Here is an 18,295-nt window from a genome sequence, read left to right as displayed (position 1 = left end):
GCGCCACTCGGTAGCCCCATTGCTTATTGCTGTTGGCTACCCGGAATGTGAGAGCCTTTTTGATACATTATAACTGTCTTAATAAGATGCATGATCCCTTTACCCCGTCAGAGAAATGTACAGTACTGACAGAACAGAAATAAGTGGTCTTCTCTGGTGTGCTCAAGCGGTTACGGATGCTTCCTTCAGTGCACATGTATGCTGGTGTTGGTGTGAGGTCAAATCTGGCCAATGCCCTTCTAACCCAGTAACACACTTTCTCCTTACTTCCCTGTCCTTCTTCACGGTCAGATCAAATAGGTTATTTTTGAGGGATATATATTTATATATTGTATACAATATAGACTACCTGTCATATAGCATATTTATCTTTCTTTTATCTAATGAGTAGTTTCCCAAGCTGTGAGGATGCCTGTCTGTGAGAGAGTGTTATTGTTATAAACGGCTGTGTGAGGCTGGGACTTCAGGCCTTTCCAACAGCTGCAATATCTGGGCTTCACACACTACCAGGCGGTGCCTGTCTTTGTAGATGCTACAGACTGGCTGACCTCTACTAAAAGCTCTTTCCTCATGTGATTTCCTTTCTTCACTCTTCTTCTTCTTTTATGTCTCGCCTCGAGGCAAGCGCTTCATCCAAAACAAAGAGATAATCAGTTTCTGCCCGAATCGTCCTTTGCAATCTTTTTTTCTATTTCATAGTCGGTTATTGCCTGTTTGCAAGGCCTTGGAAAGTGAGCTCAGCTTCAGTCTTCACATTGTTCTCCTCAAATTGGTGGTTCCAATGGCTCAGTGAGGTAGAGCATGGTGCTAGCAACACCCGGGTTGTGGGTTCCATTGCTGCTTGGTCCAGATATACACACCGTTGCTTAGATAAAAGCGCCTGCTAACTGACCATATTAGCATTCACAGATTTGTTTGGCGGTAGTTAGTTTACAATGAATGAAACCCAAAAGTAGCTGATCATCATCATTACTGGTCCTATATACAGTGCCTTGCGAAAGTATTCGGCCCCCTTTAACTTTGCAAACTTTTGCCACATTTCAGGCTTCAAACATAAAGATATAAAACTGTATTTTTTTTGTGAAGAATCAACAACAAGTGGGACACAATCATGAAGTGGAACGACATTCATTGGATATTTCAAACTTTTTTAACAAATCAAAAACTGAAAAATTGGGCGTGCAAAATTATTCAGCCCCTTTACTTTCAGTGCAGCAAACTCTCTCCAGAAGTTCAGTGAGGATCTCTGAATGATCCAATGTTGACCTAAATGACTAATGATGATAAATACAATCCACCTGTGTGTAATCAAGTCTCCGTATAAATGCACCTGCACTGTGATAGTCTCAGAGGTCCGTCAAAAGCGCAGAGAGCATCATGAAGAACAAGGAACACACCAGGCAAGTCCGAGATACTGTTGTGAAGAAGTTTAAAGCCGGATTTGGATACAAAAAGATTTCCCAAGCTTTAAACATCCCAAGGAGCACTGTGCAAGCGATAATATTGAAATGGAAGGAGTATCAGACCACTGCAAATCTACCAAGACCTGGCCGTCCCTCTAAACTTTCAGCTCATACAAGGAGAAGACTGATCAGAGATGCAGCCAAGAGGCCCATGATCACTCTGGATGAACTGCAGAGATCTACAGCTGAGGTGGGTACTCTGTCCATAGGACAACAATCAGTTGTATATTGCACAAATCTGGCCTTTATGGAAGAGTGGCAAGAAGAAAGCCATTTCTTAAAGATATCCATAAAAAGTGTCTTTTAAAGTTTGCCACAAGCCACCTGGGAGACACACCAAACATGTGGAAGAAGGTGCTCTGGTCAGATGAAACCAAAATTGAACTTTTTGGCAACAATGCAAAACGTTATGTTCGGCGTAAAAGCAACAGAGCTGAACACACCATCCCCACTGTCAAACATGGTGGTGGCAGCATCATGGTTTGGGCCTGCTTTTCTTCAGCAGGGACAGGGAAGATGGTTCAAATTGATGGGAAGATGGATGGAGCCAAATACAGGACCATTCTGGAAGAAAACCTGATGGAGTCTGCAAAAGACCTGAGACTAGGATGGAGATTTGTCTTCCAACAAGACAATGATCCAAAATATAAAGCAAAATCTACAATGGAATGGTTCAAAAATAAACATATCCAGGTGTGATGGCCAAGTCAAAGTCCAGACCTGAATCCAATCGAGAATCTGTGGAAAGAACTGAAAACTGCTGTTCACAAATGCTCTCCATCCAACATCACTGAGCTCGAGCTGTTTTGCAAGGAGGAATGGGAAAAAATTTCAGTCTCTCGATGTGCAAAACTGATAGAGACATACCCCAAGCGACTTACAGCTGTAATCGCAGCAAAAGGTGGCGCTACAAAGTATTAACTTAAGGGGGCTGAATAATTTTGCACGCCCAATTTTTCAGTTTTTGATTTGTTAAAAAAGTTTGAAATATCCAATAAATGTCGTTCCACTTCATGATTGTGTCCCACTTGTTGTTGATTCTTCACAAAAAAATACCGTTTTATATCTTTATGTTTGAAGCCTGAAATGTGGCAAAAGGTCGCAAAGTTCAAGGGGGGCGAATACTTTCGCAAGGCACTGTATATGAGAACACGCCAGACTGATGGTTGGGGTGTTTTCCAAATGTGTTGTCATGGTAACACATGGTTGGCAGTCCAAATGAGATGATGTCATCATGTGAGGCACTGGTGACATTTACAGCAGTTGAATAGTGCACCTGTTGTCATTTTCTCCAAGGAAACCGCTCTCTCTCTGGCTACTTGTCTGGAAAATGTCTCATTACAGGCCACATCAATTGAATACACATTAACACAGGATGCTTGTCCAAAACAAGAACTGCATTACTATGATATATTGCAGGCTTTCGATTCATATTCACCAGGTTGGAATCTGTGATTCTGAATATCTGAATATGAGCAATTAGAAATAGACTTGTTTTGGGAAGGAGATTCCTGAATGTAGCAGAGTGGGAGTAGAGGATTGCTGTCCATCCATCCATCCATCCAGAGGATCGGTTTCCATTAATTAAAGGGATATATCCCACACTGTCGTTTCCTCCCCACCCCAACCCTGCTTCCACCTCTTGCCTGTTACTCCGTCTTCCCATAGTGCTGTCCTTAGCAACAACAACAAGCAATACTTTTTCCTCTACACACCGGACTGGGTTTGAGTTGGACATTTCTATGGATTTCTGAACTCATTTGTGAAGACCTCTCTCTTGTAACTGACTGACATTTACCACTTGAGGAAGAGGAGGACCAATCTAGAGTCAAAAGGAGAAAGGGGAGGGCGAGTCTGTGACACTCTCGACAAGCAACATACTGTGTGAAAGGGTTGCCTTTTAACTCCAAAAACGAGGGAGGGTGGCTGCTGTTTTGTTGCACTGACACACAGGGCCTTGTGTACTTGTTACTCAGCTTATTCTGGCAACACCACGTTCAAATTCCTGGCTCGCTGCTCCTCTTTGTCTGGTTTTCTCTTTCTAAAAAGGGGGACTGCAAGATTAATGAATAGACCAAGGAGTCTATCAAAGGACTGTTGGTGAGGCACAGCCTGGCACCAAAGAAGGTGGCACCAGTTGACACTCCAGCCAAACGTCACCTGGCTGGTATAGAGTTACAGACTTTTAGATTCGCTTGGAGAAAGAGAAGTATTGCATTTGCCTGCTGTCGTTTCCATTTGGAGAATTCTCAGTTGGAGAAGAAGGAACTCTGTGTATACCATAGGAGCAAGTCCTGGGATAGTCTGTTTTGAGGATCCAGTAAACCATGGCACCAGCGTTTCTGCCCACTGACCTGAGCGATGGAGCATTATCTCTGTTCAGCTAACATTGGGGTCAAAACATTTCTGCCGTCAAATCCCCAAACTAAAATCCAGGTTGTACCGAAGGTAAGTGGGAGTATAGAGATTAAGTTGTGGCGATGGATAAATGAATAAGGAAAACATTTGATACTTTAGTGAGCCTCATCGTTGGCATGTTGTGAAACATGTTGTGAAACATGCTCAGAAGGGCATTTATTGGCTGAGCTTAGATTAACGTAGGGTAACTGACTGTCATTTAATGTCTCATTGTATAACAAAAACAGTTGGACTGTGGAAATGGAAAGTAGAAATGGTGAATTTGGAGACCAGATGTGTATACTAATCAACATGGTTCCCCCTCACTCTCTCTCGCTCATTCTCTCTTTACATCATGTGGTTACGATATCAGTTGCTATTTCCCAAAGGTTATCGGTCAGCTCTGTTCTCACACACATTGTCCAATAATTCCCTGGGGGTTTCCCTGGCCATGTGCTGTCTGTATCAGCATGTGTGGTGGGGCAACTGTATGGGGTGGCTGAGCCCTGTAACCCAGTGGAGTGGAGGAGGGTCCAGTCACCTAGTCCATTCCCTCTCTCCTCTGGGGGATTATGGACATTGAAAAGAGCTCTTTGTGCCGACCAGCACTGGAATTTCTGTAGAGCTCCGTGTCTTTGGGAAACAAACAGCCAAAGTCAACGGAACTTTTGAGCAATAACCTGCTTTTGGAATACCAGGGAATACCACTCTAACTCTCAAAGTCCCTCTGCCCTATCCCCTAATGGTAGTAGGGAAATATCGGAGCCTGAGAAAGAATGACTCACTCCCTAACGGTTGCACTTGCATTTAAGCCAGGGGTTTAGTTTTAGTCAAGCTTGCCATGCTGCTCATGCATTTATTAGATAGCAGTAGATTGCGGACAACAAGTGTTTTTGCATGTGAAGGATATATTTTGTATGGAAATGTTAATCCGATAATTATAGTGTCCCTCTTCTATCCACTGAGCTGCTCACTGTAGTTTCAGTATTTGTTGGTGTGAGTTGTTGTTCAAACTACAAAGGGAAGCACATCCACGAGCTGCCCAGTGACATGAGCCTACCAGCGAGCTAAATTACTTCTATGCTCACTTCGAGGCAAGCAACACTGAAGCATACATAAGAGCATCAGCTGTTCCAGACGACTGTGTGATCACGCTTTCTGTAGCTGATGTGAGTAAGACCTTTAAACAGGTCAACATTCACAAGCCCGCAGGGCCAGATGGATTACCAGGATGTATTCTCCAAGAATGCGCTGACCTACTGGCAAGTGTTTTCACTGGCATTTTCAACCTATCCCTGACTGAGTCTGTAATGCCAACATGTTTCAAGCGGACCACCATAGTCCCTGTGCCCAAGAACACTAAGGAACCTGTTTAAATGACTACATACCCGTAGCACTCACGTCTGTAGCCATGAAGTGGTTTGAAAGGCTGGCCATAGCTCACATCAAATACCATTATACCAGAAACCCTAGACCCACTCCAATTTGCATACCGCCCCAACATATCCCAGATGATGCAATCTCTATTGCACTCCACACTGCCCTTTCCCACCTGGACAAAATTAACACCAATGTGAGAATGCTATTCATTGACTATAGCTCAACGTTCAACACCAAAGTGCCCTCAAAGCTCATCACTAAGCTAAGGACCCTGGGACTAAACACCTCCCTCTGTAACTGAATCCTGTACTTCCTGACAGACCGCCCCCAGGTGGTATGGATAGGTAACAACACATCCGCCAAGCTGATCCTCAACACGGGGGTCCCTCAGGGATGCGTGCGCAGTCCCCTCCTGTACTCCCTGTAGACTCATGACTGCATGGCCAGGCATGACTCCAACACCATTGTTAAGTTTACCAATGACACAACAGTGGTAGGCCTGATTACCGACAATGATGAGACAGCCTATAGGGAGGAGATCAGAGACCTGGTCGTGTGGTGCCAGGATAACAACCTCTCCCTCAACGTGATCAAGACAAAGGAGATGATTGTGGACTATAGAAAAAGGAGGACCGAGCACTCCCCTATTCTCATCAACAGGGCTGTAGTGAAGCAGGTTTAGAGCTTCAAGTTCCTTGGTGTCCACATCAACAACAAACTATCATAGTCCAAACACACCAAGACAGTCGTGAAGAGGGCACGACAAAGCCTATTCCTCCTCAGGAAAATATTTGGCATGGGTCCTCAGATCCTCAAAAAGTTCTACAGTTGCATCATCGAGAGCATGACTGGTTGCATCACTGCCTGGTATGGCAACTGCTCGGCCTCCGACCGCAAGGCACAAAGGTATAGGACCTCTATAGCAGGCGGTGTCATAGGAAGTCCCTAAAAACTGTTAAAGATTCCAGCCACCTTAGTCTTAGACTGTTCTCTCTGCTACCACACGGCAAGCGGTACCGGAGCGCCAAGTCTATGTCCAAAAGGCTTCTTAACAGCTTCTACCCCCAAGCCATAAGACTCCTGAACAGCTAATCAAATGGCTACCCATACTATTTGCATTGCCCCCCCACACCCCCTCTTTTACGCTGCCGCTACTCTGTTGTTTAACTGTACCGGTACACCCTGTATATAGCCTCCACATCGACTCTGTACCAGTACCCCCTGTATATAGCCTCCACATCGACTCTGTACCGGCACCCCCTGTATTTAGCCTCCACATTGACTCTATACCGGTACCCCCTGTATATAGCCTCCACATCGACTCTGTACCGGTACCCTCTGTATATAGCCTCCACATTGACTCTATACCGGTACCCCCTGTATGTAGCCTCCACATTGACTCTGTACCGGTACCCCCTGTATATAGCCTCCACATCGACTCTGTACCAGTACCCCCTGTATATAGCCTCCACATCGACTCTGTACCGGTACCCCCTGTATATAGCCTCCACATCGACTCTGTACCGGCACCCCCTGTATTTAGCCTCCACATTGACTCTATACCGGTACCCCCTGTATATAGCCTCCACATCGACTCTGTACCGGTACCCTCTGTATATAGCCTCCACATCGACTCTGTACCGGTACCCCTGAATATAGCCTCCACATTGACTCTATACCGGTACCCCCTGTATGTAGCCTCCACATTGACTCTGTACCGGTACCCCCTGAATATAGCCTCCACATTGACTCTGTACCGGTACCCCCTGTATATAGCCTCCACATTGACTCTGTACCGGTACCGCCTGTATATAGCCTCCACATTGACTCTGTACCGGTACACCCTGTATATAGCCTCCACATTGACTCTATACCGGTACCCCCTGTATATAGCCTCCACATTGACTCTGTACCGGTACCCCCTGAATATAGCCTCCACATTGACTCTGTACCGGTACCCCCTGTATATAGCCTCCACATTGACTCTATACCGGTACCCCCTGTATATAGCCTCCACATTGACTCTGTACCGGTACCCCCTGTATATAGCCTCCACATTGACTCTGTACCGGTACCCCCTGTATATAGCCTCCACATTGACTCTGTACCGGTACCCCCTGTATATAGCCTCCACATTGACTCTGTACCGGTACCCCCTGTATATAGCCTCCACATTGACTCTGTACCGGTACCCCCTGTATATAGCCTCCACATTGACTCTGTACCGGTACCCCCTGTATATAGCCTCCACATTGACTCTGTACCAGTACCCCCTGTATATAGCCTCCACATTGACTCTGTACCGGTATCCCCTGAATATAGCCTCCACATTGACTCTGTACCGGTACCCCCTGTATGTAGCCTCCACATTGACTCTATACCGGTACCCCCTGTATATAGCCTCCACATTGACTCTGTACCAGTACCCCCTGTATATAGCCACCACATTGACTCTGTACTGGTACCCCCTGTATGTAGCCTCCACATTGACTCTGTACCGGTACCCCTGTATATAGCCTCCACATCGACTCTGTACCGGCACCCCCTGTATATAGCCTCCACATCGACTCTGTACCGGTACCCCCTGTATATAGCCTCCACATTGACTCTGTACCGGTACCCCCTGTATATAGCCTCCACATTGACTCTGTACCGGTACCCCCTGTATATGGCCTCGCTATTGTTATTTTACTGCTGTTCTTTAATTATTTGTATTTTAGATTTTTTACACTTATTTTTCTTAAAACTGCATTGTTGGTTAAGGGCTTTTAAGTAAGCATTTCACTGTTGTCTTTGGCGCATGTGGCAAATTCAATTTGATTTGATTTTGATCTGATAATGATCACAATTGACTGAATAACGGCCACAAATAAGTTATAAAGCATTATGACACATGTATGCGTTAACTAATTAAAGTGTCGTACCTTTCACAAAGGGTATGATGATCTTGTGAGTCTGTGTTCTGTAGCTCTGCTGTTCCCCACGGTGGAGCAGGTGGTGTGTTTAGCCTGCAGCAGAGAGTGGCTGTGGTCCAAAACGGATAGCTCTGGGCCAGGGCACTGAGCCTGTGTGTTTAGAGCACACCATCAGCTGAGGAAAGAATGCCAAAAACTCTTCCAGGCAATGCAGAGTATGTCAATATTGATATCATTGCTTTATTTTCATTTTGACCCGTGTTTTTTTAGCTGCTTATGGAACATGTGGTCGGTTGGTTCGACACTCCTATTATTCCTACAGAACGATTCATTGTAAATCAGAAATAGTTGCACTTTATAAAATGTAACTCGGCATCAGAAGCGCAAGTGACCATTTAGTTGAAACATCATTGTGCATATCAAATCTCCAATTTAGTGTTTAAAACATCTGCATCTGTTGTTAGCAAATGTTAAATGTCCTGTTTGCATTTTTGTCTGTTGCACCCTGATCTCTTGGACGGGTTTCCTGAACTACACACAGATATCCTTGTATCCCCCTGTTCCTTATAAGAAAGTGACAGAGGACCTATCGGACCTGGAGGCCACTATCGGACCTGGGGGCCACTATCGGACCTGGGGGCCACTATCAGACCTGGAGGACACTATCGGACCTGGGGGCCACTATCGGACCTGGCCTTGGCCTCAGCCCTACAGGAAAAGCTGCCTCTGTCGGCCATACAGGATGTCCACATATAGTGGCACAGGACCGTTGAGTCTTCTGGCTGTCCTCCTTTGTTTGTCATCATCTTCCTCTTGCTTTCACTCTGTCTTTCCTTGATTCTTCCGTGAAGGGATACAATCTCTTATATGGTTCACAGTTCACACAACAAGTCCATCTACTGACTTTCTCAAGGTCTATTTTCTTAAATTATTGCCTGATTTTACAATAAGGTTTTTCATAGGTGCTTTCATAAGATTTTGCTTGTTAAATGGAGAATTTTATGAGAAAGTACCATCATACTGGCCAGTTTTATCTATACATGGCGACCATAACTTGAGTTAAATACTGTGCATTGCTCACTAAACATATAGCCATAAACAACACTTTTAGCCATGTGCAAAAGTGGAAACCATTTATTCTGTCTGGGAGGCCACATCCATTGGCTGTATCCCGTTTACCAATGCTATTCATGAATCCATTCTTAGATTTCTGTTATGCTTTGAAAGCTTTGGATGGCGTTACAATGAATCGTGAAACACTAAATAAATCCAAACTTGTGAGGCCAGTTATCCAGTTAAGAAGATTGTCTATACTGAGATTCTCTTTTTTACTATGTTAGACTGACCAACCCCAACCACTGACCCTGATTGGCATTTTACACTGCCTATTCCAGATTCCCTTTGTTCTCTGTGGCCTATAATAAACAGTCATATATCTCGCTGGTGCTAAAGAGAAGGAGAGTAGGGAGGGAAGCCTTTGAGTCTGTTCACTGTTTAGCACCCTGTACGGTGTACATATTAGGATATACACCCCTCCTGCCTGTCCCAGGTGTCCTAATGATCGTAATGATGCAATCAGCCCATGTTAAACAGCATGATCTAAGCAAGAGGAGTGGTTAGGTAGAGGAGTGGTTAGGTAGAGGAGTGGTTTGGCGTCAGGCCCTTTTAAAACTCGGAGAAGCAGCTACTAAGGTCAGAGGTCACTGGAAGTGAAAGGAAGGGAGGGATGAGGGAATCACTCCCATCAACACTTCCCTCGTCACATTGCCTCTCCCACACATCCTCATCAGGTCCGTGTTCAGTAGGGACAAATGTTTTGAAATGAGGAGGTACATACTTACCTGAACTTGTCCAATGAAAAAGCTTTTTCCATTACCCTTTCCGTTGCATTTTAAAATGTTTAAACGGTGTGTCCTACTGAACGCGACACAGGTGGAAACAATGACAAATTTTGTGATTATCAATGGTAATATTTGCAGGAAAAAAGCATTAAAGGAAAAAATCCTACCGGCTGTATTTCTGTATTTCGAAAGTGACAGAGCATTCGGAAAGTATTCAGACCCCTTGACTTTCTCCACATTATGTTACGTTACAGCCTTATTGTAAAATGGATTAAAGAAAAATGTTGCTCATCAATCTACAGACAATGCCCCATAATGACAAAGCGAAAACAGGTTTTTAGACATTTTTGAAGATGTATTAAAAATAAAACACAGAAATACCTTATTTACATAAGTATTCACCTTTCCTATGCAACTAAATTTAGCTCAGGTGCATCCTGTTTCCATTGATCATCCTTGAGATGTTTCTACAACTTGAATGGAGCCCACCTGTGGTAAATTCAATTGATTGGACATGATTTGGAAAGACACACACCTGTCTATGTAAGGTCCCACAGTTGACAGTGCATGTCAGAGCAAAAACCAAGCCATGAGGTCGAAGTAATTGTCCGTAGAGCTCCGAGACAGATTTGTGTCGAGGCACAGATCTGGGGAAGGGTACCAAAAAATGTCTGCAGCATTGAAGGTCCCCAAGAACACAGTGGCCTCCATCATTCTTAAAAGGAAGGAGTTTGGAAGCACTAAGACACTTCCTAGAGCTGGCCACCTTGCCAAAATTAGCAATGGGGGAGAAGGGCCTTGGTCAAGGAGGTGACCAAGAACCTGATGGTCTGACAGAGCTAGATTGATGAGGGAAAAAAACGATTTAATCCATTTTAGAATAAGGCTGTAACGTAACAAAATGTGGAAAAAGTCAAGGTGTCTGAATACTTTCCGACTGCACTGTATATATCTTGAAAACTTGATTGCTGACCGACAAAACATTTTAGGACCATATCAACAATGGACTAATGAAACAAATATCAAAATAGAGTTTTTGGGTGGAATCTTCCATCATGCATTTGGTCTTCTTAGAAATACCTAAGAAATAATTGATAAATAAATAACCTTCGAAATTAAAGTTGGTTTTGTGAGTTGTAGAGCTATACTCATGGCACTTATTGTACAGGTAACTGCCAAAATAAAGGAAACACTTGAGTAAATGTATGGTTCTTGAGTTAATTAAGCAATTAACATCCTATCATTCTTAAGGTCATGTATGAAAATAATGTTTCCCATTATTTTGTCTACCATGGCTAGAACAAGACATCTCAGTGACTTTGAAAGAGGTGACTCAAATGAGCATAGGGTGTTTAAGGTGTGTGTGTGTGTGTGTGTGTGTGTCAGTCACTAGAGCTCAACCAATTTGAATGCTTATGGGGGATTATGGAGTGGTGGAGTGGTGCAAAACGCCAAATGATGGAATTTCTCAAGGAAAAATGGTGTTGCATCCCTCCAATAGGGTTCCAGACACTTGTAGAATCAATGCCAAGGCTCCTTGAAGCTGTTCTGTCGGCTCGTGGTGGCCTAATGCACTATTAAGACACTTTTTGTTGGTGTTTCCTTTATTTTGACAGTTACCTGTATAGTGATTTGTGTACAATCGTGGCCAAATGTTTGAGAATGACACAAAATATACATTTTCACAAAATTTGCTGCTTCAATGTCTTTAGACATTTTTGTTCGATGTTACTATGGAATACTGAAGTATAATTACAAGCATTTCTTAAGTGTCAAAGGCTTTTATTGACAATTACATGAAGTTGATGCAAAGATTCAATATTTGCAGTGTTGACCCTTCTTTTTCAAGCTCTCTGCAATCCGCCCTGGTATGCTGTCAATTCACTTCTGGGCCACATCCTGACTGATGGCAGTCCATTCTTGTATAATCAATGCTTGGAGTTTGTCAGAATTTGTGGGGTTTTGTTTGTCCACCTGCCTCTTGAGGATTGACCACAAGTTCCCAAGGGGATTAAGGTCTGGGGAGTTTCCTGGCCATGGACCCAAAATATCAATGTTTTGTTCCCCGAGCCACTTAGCTATCACTTTTGCCTTATGGCAAGGTGTTCCATCATGCTGGAAAAGGCATTGTTCATCACCAAACTGTTCCTGGATGGTTGGGAGAAGTTGCTCTCGGAGGATGTGTTGGTACCATTCTTTATTCATGGCTGTGTTCTTAGGCAAAATTGTGAGTGAGCCCACTCCCTTGACTGAGAAGCAACCCCACACATGAATGGTCTCAGGATGCTTTACTGTTGGCATGGCACAGGACTGATGGTAGCGCTCACCTTGTCTTCTCCGGACAAGCTTTTTTCCTGATGCCCCAAACAATCGGAAAGGGGATTCATCAGAGAAAATGACTTTACCCCAGTCCTCAGCAGTCCAATCCCTGTACCTTTTGCAGAATATCAGTCTGTCCCTGATGTTTTTCCTGGAGAGTAGTGGCTTTGCTGCCCTTCTTGACACCAGGCCATCCTCCAAAAGTCGTCGCCTCACTGTGTGTGCAGATGCACTCACACCTGCAGATACACTCACACCTGCATGCTGCCATTCCTGAGCAAGCTCTGTACTAGTGGTGCCCCGATCCCACAGCTGAATCAACTTTAGGAGACAGTCCTGGCGCTTGCTGGACTTTCTTGGGCGCCCTGAAGCCTTCTTCATAACAATTGAACCGCTCTCCTTCAAGTTCTTGATGATCCGATAAATGGTTGATTTAGATGCAATCTTACTGGCAGTAATATCCTTGCCTGTGAAGCCCTTTTTGTGCAAAGCAATGATGACGGCACGTGTTTCCTTGCAGGTAACCATGGCTGACAGAGGAAGAACAATGATCCCAAGCACCACCCTCCTTTTGAAGCTTCCAGTCTGTTATTCGAACTCAATCAGCCTGACAGAGTGATCTCCAGCCCTGTCCTCGTCAACACTCACACCTGTGTTAACGAGAGAATCACTGACATGATGTCAGCTGGTCCTTTTGTGGCAGGGCTGAAATGCAGTGGAAATGTTTTTTGGGGATTCATTTAATTTGTATGGCAAAGAGGAACTTTGCAATTAATTGCAATTCATCTGATCACTCTTCATAACATTCTGGTGTATATGCAAATTGCCATCATATAAACTGAGGCAGCAGACTTTGAAAATGTATATTTGTGTCATTCTCAAAACTTTTGGCCACGACTGTATGGTGTGCTGTATTCTCAGCCCGAGAAAATATAAACTTTGTTTGGGTGATAGACCATGGAAGGGTGTTGCCACAGAAGGGCACTTTCGCAATACCACATTTTAAATTGCCTCTCCTTCCATCTCATAAATTGAGTTCTTGTTTTGAGCTAAACCTACTTTTTGAACTGTTTTGCATTCCATGCAACAAAGTGTGACATTTTGCTCAAGCAAACGGCAGTAAGCAAAATAACCATAAACTCTTCATTTATTACTCTTTCTTCAGACAGATTTTAAATTAACCCCTCAATGTGGTTCTAATGTTGTTTGAAAATGCTTTATGTTGTGTGTTATTAGGAATTTACCAGTAGTTTACTAGTCCACCGAGTGAAAACCAGACCAAGTTAAACAACAGCGTGTAGCAGGACTTTTCATCACGTTCATGTAGTAACCATGGAAGTTATTTGTGTTGTATTTGTTTTCAGTGGCAACAGGTTTGGTCCCAACTCCTAGACTTCTAATACCACTTTGTTTCAGTAGGTTGTGTGCTTTCTTGTGATGCAATGGCTGTAGTAACTCTCAATATATCACTTGGGTCGATCACATAAAGTAGTATGATTGTCCCCCACAATGAAATCGGGGAGGGGCCTGTGGCTCTGTCTCCATCCGTTAGTACGTACATTGTTTGTCACACACGATATCTCAGACAGCACTGGCCTGATTTGGACTAAACTTGGGTGAATGATGTGTCTTACCATAGAGAGCTGGCATTTACAAAATTGTACTGATTGGCCAGATGGTGGCGCTATAACACGTGATAGAAAATGCGAAAGGTCATGCCCCTCCCTCCGTTTGACCTAAAGTCATGAAATTCGGCACATAGATTTCTCTCCTCACAAGGAAATAATTAGATTCAGGGACCCATAAGGTCATGATGGATTTTCCGCCATTTTGATTTTGTGAAAAACACTCCTTTGGCACCGAATGATCAATCTGTACAAAACTTGATATGTGGCATCTATGGACAAAGGTTTCTCAACGCAATACTTTCCAGACTAGTACCTAAAACAAAATGGCCGTTACTGACCAATATAAATTCACATGTTCGTTGTCTGGTACATAAATGCATATAAATCTGTCAAGGATATTCATTGCCATAGAGATCCGTCATTTACAAAATTACACTGTTTGGCCCAAGGGGGCCGCAACATCATGTGTGTGGGGGACGACATGTTTACTGTTGCTTTGTTGCTTTGTATTCTTGTAGCAATATCCCCATATTGTGCATATTGCATGAATCTTTATATGATCTGATTTACGGTATCTGGTAAAGACTGCCTAAAAGATGCATGCTGGACCTCTTCCCACAGTTGTTTGCTATATTTCTGTGGCCCTAAAAACAGAAGGTGCTATTTGGCTCCAGCCACATCCAGTTGTGAATAGCTAAGGAACATTGCAGAGTAACATTGTTGCCATAATCATATGTTCTTTGAAATGCCAAGTATTTATGTGCAGCCACTTGGTTTCCTATAGTAGGCTGTACATGGTGCCTACTACTAGAACTACTGTCCTCCCCTCTCTAACCTGTTCCCTGACATGTTGGCGTTCCAGTGTCCATACTAACATACCACTTAGCTACAATATGTGCCCAATACATTGCTTCATTCTAGAAGGTAAGCTAGTTTTGATATTGTAACGGGGCCATTTAGTGTCAATGTCCATGCCAGCAAGCACAATCATTGATTGCTTCATTCTAGGTAGTATGCTAGTGTGAATATTAGAACAGATGATTTCCGAGATGTTATCTCAGTGTGAAACATCTCCGGGTGAGAAACACATCAGGCCTCAGGGAGAGATTGCTTACAGTTTATAGAGACAGTGAATATTTTATTACGAGAACAAAAAGTAAAAGGATGAGGATAAAACAGTCATGTGAGCAGATATGGCATTTGTAACTGAAATGATCGATTGTTTATTCACCAGTAAATGTAACAGTACCTCATGAGTAACAGTCAAATGTCCTCATTGGCTTATTTGATTTCCTCCCCTTTGCGATCAGGCTCTTCTCATGTCTCTCTTACAGTTAGAGTAACACCCGTGTGTGTGTGTGTGTGTGTGTGTGTGTATGTGTTTGCGTGCGCGTGTGCGCGTGTGCGTGCGTGGGTTGGGGAAAGAAAAGGAGTGAGGGAGTTTATTTGGTGTCACGAGAGAGACGATTAGAACAAGGTGGTTCATCACCAGGTGGAGGAGGCAGGGCTCAGAGCTGGCAGAGGAAGATAAACCAGCCATTGAAAATACCATCCTCTCCCTCTCTCTCTCTCTCCCACCTCAGTTCTAATGCCAGTGTTGAGTAATCCTCTGGGTAGGAAGGAACAGGAAGCCAATCATTACCCTGGAACTACAGGACACCATACGAGACTATTCATTTATATTCTAATAGCTATTTGTTTCAGATGCATCAGCATTGTGGAAGCTCACAAAGCGTCTCTTCATTTGAAATTCATGCCCATGGGTAGAGAATCTGTGGAGAATGTTGTCCCACGTGCATTCATATGCATGATAAAACCTGCAAATGCTGTGTTTGGATGGTAGGGAGAGGATATTCCAGAGCGTAGTTTGAGCGGAGGCGTTACTATATTTCCAACTGTTAACCCTGTGGTTAAATGAAGGCATCATTTCATGTAGCTCTTTCTGACACCCACCCCTGACACAGGAATCTCCTCCTCCATGCAGTATAAAGGCCTAAAAATGATTTTTGACATGAGCTACCGTAGGATGTCTAAGGAGGTCATATCTTGTTGTTAAGTCGAGGACGTTCAGTTCTACACTACCACTGATGTTTAGGAGTTTCCCTGTCTTGACTAGGGGACAAAAATATGGAAGAAATTCACAAATTCACAAATTTTCCACACTTCTCCCAGATTGTCATCAACATGTCTGAGTGACTGATTTGTTTGACTCATGGGACAGTCGTGGGACTTATGCCCCGCTATTGCCCATACCCGCATGCCTTCAGCAAGCCACAAGCTCCCTCCTTCCCTCCAACATTTCTGCTCTCCAACTCATATCCCCATCAACAAATATTCCTCAATGTGTGAGGAAAGATCCATGCATGCTCATTTGAAAACAACGCCTGCCTTTATAGCAGTGACTCCAGGCCGCCATTCTTTGCATTGTTGCTCCTTTAATCTGTGTGCGTGTAGTTAGCAGTGGGCTGGTTCTTTAGAGCTCATCGATGGAGAAAAGGCTGTCAACAGTATTTGGACAGAGAGCGAGAGAGAGATGAGGCTTTGATGAATGTGATGGCATGTGGTGGGAACTGGCTGAGAATAGGGGCTGGAATCAGATCAAACCAGACTAGATCACAGAGATATATTGGATTAGACAGCGGCCTATTGTATGTTCTATCCAGCTCTCCAGTTGACCTACATTGCCTACATGGAGTTATTCTCTCTGAGTTGTTGCATGTTTGTATTTCTCTAATAGGGTTAATATACACTGTTTCTGCTTCATGGTCAACTCACTCTAAAGGCTACTTCTACCCCTCACCTCTCTTCCTCTCTCACTTTTCCCTTCCCTATTTTTCTCTGTCCTTTATACATTCCTATCTCCATCTGTTATCAGGGCTTGTGGCTGCCAGGCAGGAATGCGGGCTTAGTTCAGTGTAGCAAGCACAGACAGGTTGGTGTTGTAAATGGGAGCAGGTAGCGAATCAGCGGTGATTGTTGAGGTAGACGATACACCAGTAGGTAGAGCTGCTGGCAGGTAGTAGATACTGTAGCAGCTTTGAAGGAAGCTCTAATTCGCTCACTCGGTAGTTGAGAGCTAGAATAATTTCGCAAATGGAGGACGTGTATTTGCTGGACAACTGGCGAAAGGTAATTATTGGATCGCCCTACAACTACACTGTGAGATATGACAAGGGACGTGATGGCTATATCATGAGGTTACTGGGTCTCTCACATATAGGAGTTTCTTAGTATATATGGTCATGTGAAATATAACTTAGATTGAAGTGTTTTGTTCTGATCATAGTATTTTTTTAATGCTTGATCCTGGCCGAAGACATGGAGGTCGATTAAGGCACCTCTCCGATTCAGATGGGTTGGGTTAAATGCGGAAGACACATTTCAGTTGAACATTCAGCTGGATAACTGACTAGGTATCCCACTTTCCCTTTCCCTGTTGTCATTTCTACAGATAGATCAGATATTTTAGCTAATTTCTTGGCTGAGTTCTATCATGACAACAGGATAAACTTAATGATAAAGAACATTTGAATCTCTATGTTGTATATCGTGATGCATCAGAAACACATTTTCCAACCCTGCACAACATTTTAGGGATGCTAATTACTCTGAGAAGACTTCCACCCAAGACACTTAAATGTACAAAGATGACTATAAATATGGGTTGGTTAACATTGCTTGTGGTTTCTCAACTAAATTTGCCCACAAGCCTCTAATTTCATAGATAATGGATGCATGTGTTTTCTTAGTCTCACATACACTCACTCTCAAATCTGGTCAATTATAACACGTGTACAAATATAGACATGAAAAAGTATGTATAGCAATCTGTTGTGGGCCGACTCTGTGGACAAGCCAAAAAGCATTGAATGAGAGAGAAATAATTTGTGGGATAAGGGGAGTGGAAGAGAGGGGCGGATGTAGTAGAGACTGATGGGAGGGCAGACAGACACAGACCGACAGACGCAAGGCGGCTGCTATGCATTCCTCTGGATGTGTCAGGTCTCAGGGGAGATCACCCTGTGTGTGTGTGTGTGTGTGTGTGTGTGTGTGTGTGTGTGTGTGTGTGTGTGTGTGAACGTGTGCCCACGTATGTTTGTGTGGGTGTTTGTGTGTTCGTACGTACAGTACCAGTCATTCAAGGGTTTTTCTTTATTTTTACTATTTTCTACATTGTACGATATAGAATCATGTAGTAACCAGAAAAGTGTTTTAAAAAATTCTAAATATATTTTTGATTCCTCAAAGAAGCCACCCTTTGCAAACTCTTGATATTCTCTCAACCAGCTTCATCTAGAATGCTTTTCCATCTGTCTTGAAGGAGTTCCCACATATCCTGAGCACTAGTTGGC

General features: G+C 43.6%; 1 protein-coding gene across 17 annotated transcripts in view; it reads left to right on the top strand.

Moving 5' to 3' along the window:
- Positions 1–3,147: 3,147 nt before the first annotated feature.
- Positions 3,148–18,295, top strand: part of LOC110507155 (pleckstrin homology-like domain family B member 1) — a 96,618-nt gene continuing 81,470 nt past the window's right edge. For 10 of the 17 annotated variants that reach the window (XM_090224594.1, XM_090224596.1, XM_090224599.1 and 7 more), the window contains exon 1: positions 3,148–3,911. In XM_090224594.1, the coding sequence (XP_090080720.1) occupies positions 3,825–3,911 (87 nt within the window). In that variant the 5' untranslated portion in view covers positions 3,148–3,824. Of the gene's footprint in view, positions 3,912–16,850; positions 17,073–18,295 lie in introns of those variants that run through there. The other 7 variants (XM_090224610.1, XM_090224605.1, XM_090224601.1 and 4 more) reach the window with 1 other exon arrangement.

The sequence above is a fragment of the Oncorhynchus mykiss genome, chromosome 27, assembly GCF_057628025.1.
Source record: "Oncorhynchus mykiss isolate SJ-2025 chromosome 27, ASM5762802v1, whole genome shotgun sequence".
Classification (NCBI taxonomy): domain Eukaryota; kingdom Metazoa; phylum Chordata; class Actinopteri; order Salmoniformes; family Salmonidae; genus Oncorhynchus; species Oncorhynchus mykiss.
Note: the sequence above shows the minus strand (reverse complement) of the source record. Positions and strands in the feature narration are given on the sequence as shown.